Genomic DNA, 15,424 nt, shown 5'->3' with positions numbered 1-15,424 from the left:
TACATCCTTCTGCCTGTGAAAGCCTATCTGTCCCACATCCATGTCAGCTGTTTTCTTCAGGTTAGACCACGGTGTATACACCACATTCACATTGTTCATCTTGCAGCCTGCCAAGAGAGACTGTCTTCAACATGCGGGCAGGACACTAAGAAATTTGCCCTCATCCACTGGCAAATTACCAAAATCCAACAGAGGAAAAGGCTTTGCATAAATAGCCATCGAGTGATTCAAACCACAGAATGCTTTTTTTTTTTTTTAAACCCACCCACAAATGGCAAATGGCAAAGGTGAACAACACAATTCAAGCAAAAGTATTAGGAAGGAAAGCAGGGACTTCTGAGACTCCCTAATATTGGATGCAAAGTTTATGATATGCATTTTTTTTTTTTTTTTTTTTTTAACAGCGAAAAGGATCGAATAGGTTTCCTCAAAGGAGTCCTTGATCCAATAAAGGCTAAACAGCAAGATAAAGCAAAAGGCCAAGGTCTGGGATTTAAGGGACCTGCACCACCATGATCAGCTATGTCACTCAGGGAAAGTCCCCACAGCTCCCAGAATCCCATGTGAAACATGAGGAAACTGGACTGGTTCAGTAGAGGTGTTTTTTGTTTTGTTTTTTTAATTTCTTTTAGCAGTGGCAACTCTGTTACCAAAGAAAACATATCAAAGTAATAAAAGCACAGATGCTTTGGAAGAGTGCAATGCATGCACTCTTGCTCAAGTGGAAGAATCAGACCAACCCAAATCAGAAGATAGTCTACAACTGGTCTCCACTCAAGGTGTCAATGTCTTGAAAGACAAAGTAGTGCCTTTAGATAAAAAGAGACTAGAGACATGGTGAGGAATTATAACACATAATCCTGCATCAGCAAAAAAAAAAAAAAATGCTATAAAGGGACCATAGTGGGAGAACTGGAAAAACTTACATGTGGGCTGTGTATCAAATAACAGTATTCTATCCATGTTAAATTTCCTGAAATTTGCTCACAGTAATACAGTCACTTAAAACAATGTCATTGCTCTTAGGACATGCTGAAGGGTTATAAGATCTATAATTTTCCTCCAAATGGTTCAGCTAAAAAAAAAAAAGAAACCAAAAACCTAATAATTAGAGCATTATAGAGAGAAAGCAAATACATACAGAAAAATTGTTGAATCTAACTACAGGGTATACAAGAGTTATATTTTTCTTGTAACTTTCCTGTAGGTTTGAAATTTTTTTTTCAAAATTAAGATTTAAAAAAATCTCCATGTGCATGGTGCTAGGGGAGATCCAATATGGATCAGACAATGGGTCTTGCCTTCCAAAACTGAAGGAAGGCAGATAAGTACATAAATAACTATGATGAAAAACAGAACTTATCAAATGATATTGGAAAGGTATAGGTAGAATGCTGAAGTAGCTCAGAAAGGGCAGTGGTCACCCACACTGGAAGAAAGGAAAGGCTCCACGGGAGAGGTTAATACAGTCTAGTGGTTAAGACAGAAGACTTCAAAGACACTGTCTGACTTCAATGCAGCTACTGCCACACTTCAGAGCTCTGAGACCTTGGGCAGGTTCCTTAATTCCCTGAAGCTCAGCTCCCTCATCTACAGATGAAAATAATATACATAACTCAGTAGGGTTGATAAATGAATTAATTTGTAATGTTCTTAGCACAGTGCCAGACATGTAATTAACATTCAACGGTAACTCTACTACCATTACTACAACTACTGGGTGGACCTTGAACCTTAGTTTGGCGTTAGACATGGGATGATTGACAAGGAAGACAAAAATGAGGGCAAAGGAGACAACATAAGCAAAGGCATAAGGTAGGAAAACAGCAAATACGTGCTTTGGCTGGAGTGTGAAATAATTTGAAGGGAAACAAAGCCTGCCGTCAGATCAGAGATGCTTCACTTCCAGCTTAACAAGTCTGGACTCAATTGTACAGATAAGGCGAGGTGTGTCACAGGGAGTGTCGAAGCTTTTAGAAAGTTTAATCTAGCAAAAGATTCTAAAATGAATAAACTGGCTGACCAGATTCTATGATGACAAACAAGATTAACCCAACACCCTCGGTTCTGAGGTCAAGCAGGGGGGAAAATATTTCAACTGCACCGCAACGGGAATGGAGTGTCCCTAGCAAACCCCGCAGGAGAACCCCTTCTTCACTCCTTGGCATCCTCTGCTGGGGACTCACGAGTGAAGTTCCTGGGCTTGGCTCCTTATTTTGCTAAGTGAGCTCTCACTGTGGAAGGCCAAAGAGCAGAGCGAAGTAAGGCAGTATTCTCTTCTGTTTTCTCTAGAACTGGTAAACTATAAAGAGATTACGAAGCAAGAGACTGGGCCCAGAATAAAGAGTCCAAAGATCCTTTAATAAAGTTACATCTGCTAGCCAGGGGCATGGAAAGGGGACAAGAACATGTGAAAGAGGTTGCAACACACAGAGAATAATGATTGTTTTAACTTTATTATTTTTACTTTAATAAAAGAAGCTCTTAACTGGAAATCTTAAGAAACCCTGTCCCACTCATAAAAATGGAATGTCCTAAAACTAACTGCAACTTAATGATTTACGGGGCTGAAAGTCAGTGGCTCTACAAGACCAGCCTTCTACTTTCTTTGGCTAGGTATCTGACTCATTAAAGCTGCCCAAGTTAGATTTAGGGAACGCAGTCTAAGCGATGGAGAAGGGGTACACGGGTCAGCTCCTGAACTGTAATCACCGACCCCTGGTACCTGCTCTCAGTCTGCCCTGTGCACTTATCCTCCACCCAAACCAGCTTTCTTTCCAACCCTCTGGATCACCTCTGACCCTCACATCAAACCAAACTTACTTCTACTCTACCTAGGTCTATGTCTTACACACCAAAATCCAACCTCCTAACTAGCTTAATCATTCTTAGCAGCATACCATCTCCTTCCTGGCTCCCCTTTTTAACTCTCATTTTCTCCCCAAAAGTTGTCCTTCTTGACCTATACTGACTACTGACAGATTAAATCTACTACTGACAGTAGAAACAAAGAAGCACCAAGCCCAGAATTTCAGGCCTTACCTAAAACACTTAGAGCAATTGTTCTCAACCCTCTCTGCACATTATAATCTCCCGGAGAGCACTGTAAAAATATGGATACTCCTGGATCACCCCAGACCAACCAAGTAAGATTCTCTGGGAGATAAAAAGATCAACAGACTCAATACCTTCACAATTTGCAGGGAGAAAGAAGTATTTAGGAGGAGGAGAGAAAGAAAAAGTAGGAAACAGGGATGTAGAGACTTGAGCTCTAGAATCTAAGGACAAATGATAGAAATAAAGACATCACACAACATTAAAAATAAAACCACGAGACACATCTCTTGCTTAGCCATTAACCTCATTTCTGAAAGCCTTTCTACATAACCTCAAGGGTAGGCAGGTCTAGACAACTTTCTAGTCAAAGGAAGGAAGACAGGGTAGAAAGAGCCAAGAAAGGGCCACCGTCATTAGAGGGGTGGGGAGATGGGTTTTTAGTTCTCTGATAGGTAGCAGAACTGCCACTTGAAAAGACAAAACAGGGGAAAGGCATACTACATATTATTCCTTTGACTCCAGCCAAAGTCCCCGACATATTCTCTGAAAGTATTCTACTTCAGACACAGAAATCGGTGTTAATTCTGAAAACACCTCTAGGAAAACTGACCTTGAATACTGTTGGCCTTCACGAGATGGGCACAGTCCATCAAGACTTCCTTTGGGATGTCTTCTATCTTTTCCCCCTGAAACAAAAATAAACCAGATGGTCGACTACCTTGTAACTGATCGATACTGGAGCACTTACAGGGTTTTAGTGCCTTACGAAGCACAATTTTATTAAAAGCAGAGACTCTTCACTATATTTCAGAACACTGAAAAATGAAGTCTATTATGGGAATGTTTGAGAGAAGGCAGTACAAGTAATACAGAAAATACTAACACTTAAGAAGTGAGGAAAAAGGGTACTGAAAACCCCCCACCACAATATTAACTATAATTATGCCTGAGTAACTTTCCCCTCTTTCTTGTTACTTTCTTCTCTTCATTCTTACTTCTAGAAACCGTGTAGGGAAATGGTGCCCTAATTTTGATAAGTGGAAGTCTTCTTTGCTGAGGTCCTTACGACCCTGCTCACAAAGAGACACCTCATAGTTTTGGCTGTCAAACATCTGGTAGGTCATCTATCAGCCTTAATTAGAAACTCAGCTCTTAGTGTGTTAGATACAACCATCCACCCTAAGGGAAAAATAATATTGACTCATTTTCTGTACAGATAATGTAACAAAGTCAAAGCTGAATAAGCAAAGCCATCCCAAAACAACAAAAATACTTCAGAGGCAAGAGCAATGGAATCACCTCAGTACTGGCTCCAACCAGGCATAGGATTAAAGAAGCACTTCTGTATGGGAACGAAATGTTCTTCCTACTAAATACTTGAGATTAATTTATACCATCATGTTTCTAAATTTGTTTTTGTTTGAAAATGGGGATCTCTCAAATACATAAATTGTGACCAAAAAATAAGTGATTTAAGTTTGCCATTACTTTAATGACCTATCTCAGCCTGTGCAATTCTCTGACCACTAAAATAAAGGATTCTGAATTTCACATCTTGATAACACAATGTCATTATTAAGAATATCAAACATTACACCAGGTTATAATATGATGCCTTCAGGGACTTCTAAAATACACAGAAGCAGACTGAGCCTACAGTAAATAAATCAAAATGAGTAATTAAAAAACAAAACAGCTACCATGTTTTAAGTACCCACGTGCCAGGCACTAAGTAAATAGCCATGTGAAATAGTTTACCTTCACTTTAGCAATGAAGAAACGAAGCTTAGCAAGGTTAAGTAACTGGGCCAAGGTCCCCTAAATCTAGTAAGTGACAGGACAGAGGTGAGACATGAACCCAGGGCTAAAGCCATGTTGTAGCAACTGAGCCCAGAGTAGGGTGCTTAAGAAATTCTCGTGGAAACGTACTTTCTTGGTCCTTGATGTCAGGCTACATCCTGATAGCCCTTCTTAATACCTGTGTCTGTCAGTATTCCTAAAGCAACCTCATCTTCCTGTTTTGCTACTTCTAATATAATATGAGCAGACTTAAAAAAAAATCACTCAGCTTAGCATTATGAGTAAAGTCAGAGTAAACTCTGTGGAGAGTGTGAGGTGCCCTCAATATGTAAACGTCAGAATGTAACTGTGGGCTTTGTGCCATCCATGTTAATGAGATTAGAGACTCTTCTATGGGTTTTCAAAAACCAAAGCAGCCTAGGAAAGAATACTGCTGAATATCTGTGATCTTCAAGGTCTGGATTGAATTCAACAACAAAATTAACACATACGATGCTTAGCATGTGCCAGGCATTATCCTAACTGCCTCAGTCATGCTAGCTCACTTAATCCTCAGTAACACAGGTACCGATTGCTCCCTTTTACAGATGAGAAAACGGGCACAGCTAGGTAACTTGCTCAAAGTCACACAGCCAGTAAGCAGCAGAGCTAGGATTCAAATCCAGCAGTCTGGATCCTGAACCACTCTAGTCCTATTCCATCACTAACACGTACTTGGTACCTATTAAGTACAAAAGACTACGCCGTTTACTACAGATCAACCATGTAAATGGTCCCTAAAAAGCATTTATTTTTACTGAGCACATTATGTGCTTCCAAAAGAAAATGAAATTAAATTTCTTTTCACACAAGGAGAAACTGGTGGTAATGTCAACTTGGGACTACTGCTATTACTTCCATTTTCTGACACAGAGTCTAAAGGAAAAAAGTTTAATCTGAACCAAGAGGAAACTTGGTAATACCATACTTTATTTCCTCTAAACTTAAAGTAGTTCCAAAATGGCAAGAAGTTGCCAAGGAGAATCCAGAGTTTTGTTCCAGCACAGAGTTCACAATCTTCCTCTTTTCCTTTACAACACAGTTCTCAAAAATATCAACAGTATAAATAAAGATGGGGCACAATGTTTAACCTTGCTAGTAAATTAAGAAGTGAGTATTATAACCATAATGAAATAGCATCTTGCATTTATTGAAAAATTGTCAAAAGGTTGCCATATTTTTTAAGTTATAAAATCCCAGGAAGGTCTGGAAAACCTGTATATATCAGGTAGCATTTTAAGCTAGCGCAATATTTTTAGAGGGCAATCTGGTCTTTGAAACATCTCCCAAATGCTTCTATCTCCTGGCTCAGTGATTCTACTTCTGAAAAAAAATTTTTTTTAATGTTTTTATTTTTGAGACAGAGAGAGACAGAGCATGAGCAGGGGAGGGGCAGAGAGAAAGGGAGACACAGAATCCAAAGCAGGCTCCAGGCTCTGAGCTGTCAGCACGCAGCCTGACGCAGGGCTCGAACTCACAGACTGTGAGATCATGACCTGAGCTGAAGTCGGATGCTTAACCGACTGAGCCACCCAGGCACCCCGAGAATTATTGTAAAAAAACCCAATTCAAAAAGAAAAACAGAAAGTGGTTCATAAAAAAAACTTCGCGTTAGGGATTCATGATGCTGAAAACTATAAACAACTTATATTCTGACAGGGGAGCCAGGTAACTGTGGCATATCAACTCAAAGCAGCCAGTCAAAACAATAAATATGAAAATAATACAGTAACATGAAAAAGTTTTCAAAACTGTCACATGAAAGAGTAATACAATCAACTAGGGGAATTAAAAATTGTAATAATACAATCAACAGGATGGAATATAAATGGAGACAAAAGAATTGGAGTGCATGGCATGATATCACTGAAAGGCATGGGGTAAAAAAAAAAAAGCAGCTTACAAATAACTTTGGAAAACAGCATTTCAACTGGAAACTGTAAGGCAAAAAGACAAAAATAATTGCACACAAACAGCATACTTTAGTTGATAAAGTTGTTTCGTATGGGGATAAAACTTAACACATCTGAAACCATTTCCACATATAGTGGGAGTCAAAAAGCAAATAGATGGTAGATGGTGGGAACCAGGCTTCTCACTGTGAGAAGGAATTAATAGAGAAGCAAAGAGAAAAGACTAGAATGGCCTCTATAATAACAGATTCATCACAGACATCAGTTTGAGCTCATGCTTAACATAGATACAGATAGAGAAACAATCCAACACATGAATTACTAACGTGGGTTAATATACATACATGTACTTCCTAGCTCTTTCTGCTGAGGGGGCCTAGAAGCAATGACACTCTAGGAGCAGTGAGCACACCAAGTCCAGATCTTGGCTCCTAAATACAATTCCCCAGTAAAAGGAATCAGGGTTCCTTGGAGAAAGGCCCGATTCTAGGACTGGGGCAGGGAAAATACAAGAAGAGCCCACACCATCTTAGAGTGTCAGAAAGGAAGTGCTCAAAAACCAAAAGGACAGCAGCATATCAAAGCAACACAGGAGCCAAGCTGAAAGAGCTCCAACCAAAGCTGGAACAACTTCAGCAACCAAATAACATAGAACCGATTATAACACGAAGTACAAACTAAATGTATGAGTCCATACTGATACATGTAAACTGCTGTATTAAATATGTAGGGGAGAAGAGATAGAATCTTCCTTCTAAGTTTGTGTAGATACTCCCCACTCCAAGAAGTGAAGCTTAATTCCATCCCCTCCCCTGTGAGTACGGGTTGGACTCGGTGATCTGTGTCCAAATAACAGAGTATGGGAGAGGGGAGGAAACCTGGCAAACACTGGCCTGGCCAGGAGATGAAGGTTAGCATCACTGGTGATAAATTCTACTAATGCACGTGCCCCTGACATGATGTGATGAGGAGGGCACTCCACTCCTGTGCTATTCTTCCTCCAAAACCCGTAACTCCAGTCATGAGAAAAACATCGGATAAACTCAAATTGAGGGGCCTTCTGTAAAAAAACCTGACCAGTACTTCTCAAATTGCCATGCTCATGAAAAATGGAAAAATCTCACACTTTCAGAGCGTGAACTGTCACAGACCAGAGACTAGGCACACGTGACAACTAAACACAACATGGGACACTAGACTGGATCCTGGAACAGAAAAAGGACGTTAACGGAAAAACTGGTGAAATCAAAATAGAGCCCGGAGCTTAGTGAACAGTAACATACCAATGTTGCTTTCTTGGTTCTGACAAATCTGCCATGGTCATGTTAAGACGTTAACAATGGGGGAAGCCAGGCATGGGGTATATGGGAACCCCATGTAGTATAGACTATTTCTGCAACTTCTCTGTAAATCTAAAAGCATTCCAAAATAGGACATTAAAAAAAAAAAAAAAAAAAGGCAACACACATACCAAGTACGTATACCCTATGATTCAACTGTATAAAACATACGAATGTTAAGGCATTAGAAATAATAGTGGTCTTATGTTACTAGGAAACATTGCATCTTTTTCCTTTACTATTATAATGCTGTGTTAAATGTCCCAAAGAAGCCCCTGATAACTGGGAACATCTATCCTTGGTGAGGCAGGACAATCACATAAGTGTGAGAAAAAGGAACCACATGTGATCTCCACTGGAGAAGACAGAAGGTCCAGAACTGTCAACTGAAATGAAAGGGAGAGAGAGCAGAGGTGACGAACAACATACGTAAAGTTGCAGGATAATTAGGGCAGTGGTTCTAGCTAAGGTACGTACACTATGTCCCCTTTCAAGTTTCAAAGTCACCAGAATTTCCCTTAGTCATTTTCTGGGTCAGGGGTAGGACAGCTCTTCATTTGCTACCTTTTTTTATCTTTTGCACATATTTATTATTTTAAGCAATTTAACTGCCAAAAAAAAAAACAAAAAAAAGGACAGAGGACAAGAGAGGATGCTCATCACTAAAGAAAAAGCATGAGTCCATGTTTAAATCCAGTTACCTTATGTAATCGAAGGTATACATGAGCCGAAGAGAGTTTGTCCACGTGAAACCTACAAAGAATGAAAACTACTTTTAGCAAGAGGTACAAGACAACCATCTCCTCAGGCCCCTTGCATTTAAAGCATTCCAACCCAAAAAGTATTAACTCAGTGCTTACCACATGTCAAGCACCATGGGGAGTAAAAACACGATCACTGCCTCCAAAGGGCTCACTGTCAACTGGGAGAGGTAAGGTAAACAGGGCAAGTTCTGCAGCTGCATGAGACTAAGTGCCAAGCTGAATACTAGAGACAATAAATGGAAATGCCTTGGAAAGGGCAATTTTTTTTCAAGTGAGAAAGAGCTATCAGTGATCACAAACTTCACTGATGAACCGAGACTCAGAGGGTATCTGACTAAAACACAGGTCGTAGAGAAAACACAGGGAAAGGAATTTCAGGTGAGGAGAGAAGGGAATGAAAGAAGTCATCAAGATCCACGGTGTTGCAAGCCTGGGAGACCGGCAGGACTATAGAGGAAAATACTTTACAGGTGGAGAAGGCACCAGTTTGGGAAAAAAGATGAGAGGAATGGTTTGGGACGTCCTAAGTTCAAAAACAATCCAAAGAGAAGTACAGAGTTGGACAAGCCATAAAATGGGTCAGACCAACAATTCATCCCTCCTTGTATCTGACAATGGCACTAATATGTTTTCTGGGAAAGCACGGGGATTGCCCTTTATGATACAGTCCTAAAAAAAATCCCAATGTCCTAAATTTACCTTTCATTAAGCCTCTATCATCCACCAATTGAAAGAAATCTTTCTAAACTTAATTCCTTTTACACCCTAGTCTAACATTTGGAGATATTTACCAAATAAAGTTGACATTCCCTCTTTCCAGCTTCCAGAGATGCCCCAGAATTCTCACAACAAACAACGGTAACACATGATGGTCACTTTGGGATTCTGATAACATTAGTCATCTCTTCCTTACTCCTCACCTTTCCAGACTGAAGAGTGCTCAGTAAAACCCTAAGGAGGCACCACTACACCCCATTATATATTTCTCTAGACATTTTCTTAGCATTAGTGTGTTTTTATTTTTTATTTTTTTTAATTTTTTTTTCAACGTTTATTTATTTTTGGGACAGAGAGAGACAGAGCATGAACGGGGGAGGGGCAGAGAGAGAGGGAGACACAGAATCAGAAACAGGCTCTGAGCCATCAGCCCAGAGCCTGACGCGGGGCTCGAACTCACGGAGTGCGAGATCGTGACCTGGCTGAAGTCGGACGCTTAACCGACTGCGCCACCCAGGCGCCCCACATTAGTGTGTTTTTAGAAGTGAAAATGGTCACACACTCATGCCTACTGTAAGACGTGGACAGCATGATTCTATACAAATGTTAAGATTATGGTGTTTCTGGGGCGCCTGGGTGGCTCAGTCGGTTAAGCGTCCGACTTCGGCTCAGGTCATGATCTTGCGGTTCGTCAGTTCAAGCCCCGCGTCAGGCTCTGTGCTGATGGCTCAGAGCCTGGAGCCTGTTTCGGGTTCTGTGTCTCCCTCTCTCTCTGACCCTCCCCCGTTCATGCTCTGTCTCTCTCTGTCTCAAAAATAAATAAACGTTAAAAAAAAAAAAGTAAAAAAAAAAAAAAAAGATTATGCTGTTTCTAATGCCCTCTTAAGGAAGTTAAGCATTTTGCTAGTCACCATGGATACAGAAAAATACTACACATTTTTTGCAGTTTGTGATACCTCTAGGTTTTTTTTGTTGTGTTTTTTTTTTTAACATGTATTCATTTTAGAGAGACAGAGTGTGAGCAGGGGAGGGACAGAGAGAGAGGAAGACACAGAATCCAAAGCAGGCTCCAGGCTCTGAGCTGCCAGCACAAAGCCCAATGTGGGGCTCAAACTCACAGACCGTGAGATCATGACCTGAGCTGGAGTCCCACGTTTAACAGACTGAGCCACCCAGGCGCCCCCTCTAGGTTTTATTATTATCCATTACTGGTAACCAGAATTGGACATTGATTTATTTTTCTCATATAAAATTTATATTCCCTATAAGAGATTCCTGATTACCGTCTTTAGCTTGGCCTTTTCCACTGAAAAAAAATGTGTTTTTGCAAATCCAGAAATTATGTATCTAATTATCCTCTTTCAGGATCTTAGGAAGCAAGTTCAGTTGAAAAGTAACTTGCCCCATTCTGACTTGTCTTAAGCCAATTCTCTATTTATAACAACTCTTTCCTACATACCCATAGTAAATCAATTGTATCCTGATTTTTCTTAAAGGTCTGACATGGAATTTTGTCCAAAGAAATACATAAATAATTCAACGTCTATCTGATGGAGTCATACATAAGTAATCGAAATCCTAAAACACACACGGCAATATCACTGCTGATGCACAGAGCAACTCTAGGCTGGGAGGTATATTGCTACAAGGGCAGGGGGAATGTGTGGAAGTGTGGGGCTTTGGTTGCACTGTAAATCAAAAAAGCCAGCTCTCTAAACAAACTATCTTGGGGAGGTTCCTTAAAAAAAACCTTTCCAAACCTCCCAAAATGTTTACTCTGAAAAGTTTAAATTATGCGCAGTAGAGTTCCCTAGTTCCTTCTGGTCCTTGTTATCGTCCTCTCCCTACTTAATCACTGTTTTCTTTACTGAATGCAGAGACTAAAAAGTTCAGTAAATGAGCACCAATGACCTGGGGATGCGGACGCAGGGCCTCAGAAGCTGGGCCATTGAACTCCTGAAAGTGGGGTCCCTGGAGATACTATTCTTTGGGGGTTTGGAGGCAGTAAACACACACTATTTCTATCTTCTTTTGCTTAAAGATAAATTCAGTTCCATTCTCATTTAGTCCTGGGAAAATCCTTTCCTTAAAGGTGTTTTCTGGTATAAACTCAGATGCTGATATCCACGCAGGTGAAGTTCTAAGGTTTACCTCAGAGTGAACCAGGTTGAAATGTGCCCTGGGGAATATCGATCAACTGAATCATTCTTAGCATGCCCAGGAATGTTTCCAGGATTGACACAACAGTCTTGAAATTTAGGGCTGGCTATTCTACCTCACATCAGACCTCGAATAGCTTCTCAAAGTAAAAGTCAATCACTTCCAGCAAGAGTCATGAATTTCAGGGTGTCAAAATGGGTATCTGTAGACACCAGTTTGGTTAAGTAGGATTCCAGGAGATAGTCAACCATAACGAAATCAAAAACCCAACTGAGAATACACAGGGCGTAGGCTGTAAATTGGAAATTTCTCTTCCACTTACTTAAGTAAAAAAAAAAAAAAAAAAAAAAAAAAAAATCAGGTAAAAGGCTGTGGCAAATTGACTTTTGTGGTACATCTGGATATGTAACCTTTTCTGTGCAGGTGTTTATGCTTCAAACCTGACATGTTAAAACTTCACAGCAGATAACTACATAACAGATGCAGCCACGTAACAGATGCAGTAGCTCTAATCTCCCTTGACAGGATCTGGAGATCTCTGGGCTTTAAGAACAACTGGAATAATCCAGCCTGGTGACAGGTGCTCAAAATGGAGACACCAGAATGCAGTTACTGTGAAGAAATGTCCAGCAGAGATCATTTCTACACAGGCAAAGAGTTAGTTAATTAGGAAGTCAACAAATATTTTTTGAACATGTACCAGGTGCCAGGTCCTATGCTAGGTAACGGGATGTGGGACTGAACAAAACAAGTGATCACTGTCCTCGTGAGGCTTATGGTCTAGGGTTCTAGAAAGGGAAGCAGCACTCAATCCAGAAGCCCTCAGCAGTGCAAACTGAACACCTGAAGTGAAGGGGGTACCAAGCGGTGTCTCCCTTGATGACACTTGTTACCTGAGCTCAGCAGATGGGCCTGTGTTGGGACAGGGGGCAGATAAAAAAAAAGACTTTAAAATTCCTCAGGTTTGTCGTGCCTCTTGGTTCCTGGAGTGTGGACGTTAGAGATGGCAGACAGGAAAGCATTTCCTGCTTTTTAAGTTAGTCTCTGTGTAATAGTTTTCCTAATAAATGTCCAATGCTGTCCACTTCATTGAAAATCAAGCAACTCTCCTAAAAAGTGACAACCTAAACTCTGTCTCTGTAGGGAATTAAATGAAGGATTCGGGCCCACACTTGGAGAAAAGAGGTCCGGAGAGAGTTGCAGCAATGGCCTGAGGAAGGAAGGAAGTCACCCTCAGACAAAGAGCAGTAGCCTAAGGGAAGAACAAAATTGGTGATTCAGAACTAGAGCCGGCTGGGGGGCCAGCAACAACCACAGCAGATCTGTTCAGTTTCTTTTAGCCTTAGTGTCCTCATCTGAAAAATGGGCACAGGACTAATAACTATTTTACAGGGCACTGTGAAATTGAGTATGTCAATAAGGTAAACACCTGCCAATACTTTGCATCTAGTTAGGTATTCAATAACTAATGACAGTGTTCATTATTACTATCATTAAAGCAAACAGGATCCATGTGCTTATCTTCAGGGACAGCATTTGGTAGAGGGGTGTTTGTGGAGTTGTGGAGACTACACCCTACTCTAGGTGTAGAATTAGGCACCAGGACTCAGCAAACTGAGTCCGAGAGTGTTACATCAAAGTAACGGGGGTCCAGGTCCTCCTAAAAGGTTCCAGGTCTGAGTGGTAGAAACTCCCAGGTGGCATTCTAAGGCAGTTAGAAAAAGAAAAGAATAAAACTAAAGTGAGTTTTTGGTTTGTTCTGTCATTGCTTTTTGGGCTGGGTTTTGTGAGCAGCAAATTAAATTATCTCAGAAGGCAAAGAAAGCATGATTATTATTTTTTAAATTTCCAGAGAATATTTTAGAAAGAGGGGGTAGAGCCTGGATCGAGACAGGGCTAACCTCATGAGGGAGTTGAGAAGACAAAGGGAACCCAGCCTGTGTTTTCTATAAAGCTGGACCTGGTCAGATGCCCTATCTATTCCATCCACATGGAAGCTTCTATTTCCCTCACCACTTCTTGTGAAGCCCTCATCCATCTCCTCGAGAAGAGTGGTCTGAGCACGTGAGTGTGGCAGTCTCACGAAACCACTCTGAGAAGACACATCATGAGGTAAAAGAAAGCTTCTGAGGTCCGGCCTCCAACCTCAGGGTTGCTGAGACATCATCCCCAGTCGACACAGCGATTAGAAATGAAGGGAGCTGGCAGTCAGCTACTTACCACCGAACATGAACAAAACACAAAGTAGGAGTTTCAGTTTTCATCATAAAAGTGAGGTGGTTGGCCAAATCCGAGAAAGTATATAATGCATAGAAAGCAGAACCGAAATTGTTACTTACCAAATATCTTCAGGCCAGCCATACTTTATTAGATCTTCGTCTAGAGTGAGAAACAAGAAAACAAAGAAAAGGTTAAAAAAAAAAACAACCTGTCAAATGAAAATATGCCAGAGTTTATACCAATCCTTCCCACAACTGTTTCTCTCCCTTAATGGAGAAAAGAGTAGTTGAGAGAGGCTTTGATGCCTGAAAATAGAGAAAAAAAATTTGTAAAAATAGCTTTTAGAGTTGTCATAATTGATATAATTTTTATAATACTTAAAAGAAAGTTCAAGATATTTCTAATTTTTTAAATTGTATTTATTTATTTTAGGGGGGAGGAGCAGAGAGGGAGAGAGAGAGAGTGCCAAGCAGGCTCTGCAGTGTCAGCATGGAGCCTGATGCGGGGCTCGATCTCACAAGCTGTGAGATCATGACCTGAGCCGAAACCAAGAGTCAGACACTTAACTGATTGAGCCACCCAGGCACTCCCAAAGATATATCTATTAAAAGTTAGTTAAACTTCAAATTAGAGCAGCTGAGAGGTTAGATGAGGTCTTGGGAAATTGATTCACTGTAATAAACTTATTTGTCAAAATGGTTTTGTTCATCAGTGAACTGTGTTTTACTTCTTAAAAGAGACCTCTTAATTATAAAATAGTAGAAAATTAGAAAATAAAACCACCACCAGAAGTATAAAAAAGGAAATAGAAATCACCTAAAATTCTGTCACATATGAAAATAAAAATAAAATAGAACAAATAGCTGTAAGTTAAAAGTAACTGTCTCTGCAGGACAAAACAAGGACAGGATGGAAAATATTATTATGATACATATTTTGTTACTATTTGAAGTCTTAAGCTATGTATTTCTTAGATAAAAGTAAAATTAAAAAGTAAAAAGGTCTTTGGAAACAATGACTACTTAATTCTATCATATGAATAAACTTTTCTATTGTTCACATGTTTTGTTTTTTTTTAAACTTTATTTATTTATTTTGAGAGAGAGAGAGAGCAAGCAGGGGAGGGGCAGAGAGCAAGGAAGAGAGAGAGAATCCCAAGCAGGCTCTGCACTGTTAATGCAGAGCCTGACGTGGGGCTCAAACCCACGAACTGGGAGATCATGACCTAAGCTTAAGTCAAAAGTCAGATGCTTAACTGACTGAGCTACCCAGGTACCCCGGGGCTGTTTTAATTACAAATGCTTCAGTAACTATTTTTAAAATAAATATGTTCATATTCCCGATTATTTCCTTAAAGCATATTTATATTTTTAAAAGGTAAATTATTAGTTCAAAATGTATACTTCTGTATTTT

At 40.1% G+C, this 15,424-nt stretch overlaps 1 protein-coding gene across 2 annotated transcripts in view; it reads right to left on the bottom strand.

The window, feature by feature from the left end:
* The window catches only part of CCDC25 (coiled-coil domain containing 25), a 37,561-nt gene that overhangs the window by 13,021 nt on the left and 9,116 nt on the right, over positions 1 to 15,424 (bottom strand). For both annotated transcript variants that reach the window (XM_047091141.1, XM_047091142.1), the window contains 4 exons: positions 14,130 to 14,169; positions 8,851 to 8,902; positions 3,668 to 3,743; positions 4 to 107 (listed from right to left, as the gene is read on the bottom strand). In XM_047091141.1, the coding sequence (XP_046947097.1) occupies positions 4 to 107; positions 3,668 to 3,743; positions 8,851 to 8,902; positions 14,130 to 14,169 (272 nt within the window). The remainder of the gene's footprint in view (positions 1 to 3; positions 108 to 3,667; positions 3,744 to 8,850; positions 8,903 to 14,129; positions 14,170 to 15,424) is intronic.

Source organism: Lynx rufus, unplaced genomic scaffold, assembly GCF_022079265.1.
Source record: "Lynx rufus isolate CCGP_SWC_20201006 ecotype Redwood Valley unplaced genomic scaffold, mLynRuf1.p SCAF_3, whole genome shotgun sequence".
Classification (NCBI taxonomy): Eukaryota; Metazoa; Chordata; class Mammalia; order Carnivora; family Felidae; genus Lynx; species Lynx rufus.
Note: the sequence above shows the minus strand (reverse complement) of the source record. Positions and strands in the feature narration are given on the sequence as shown.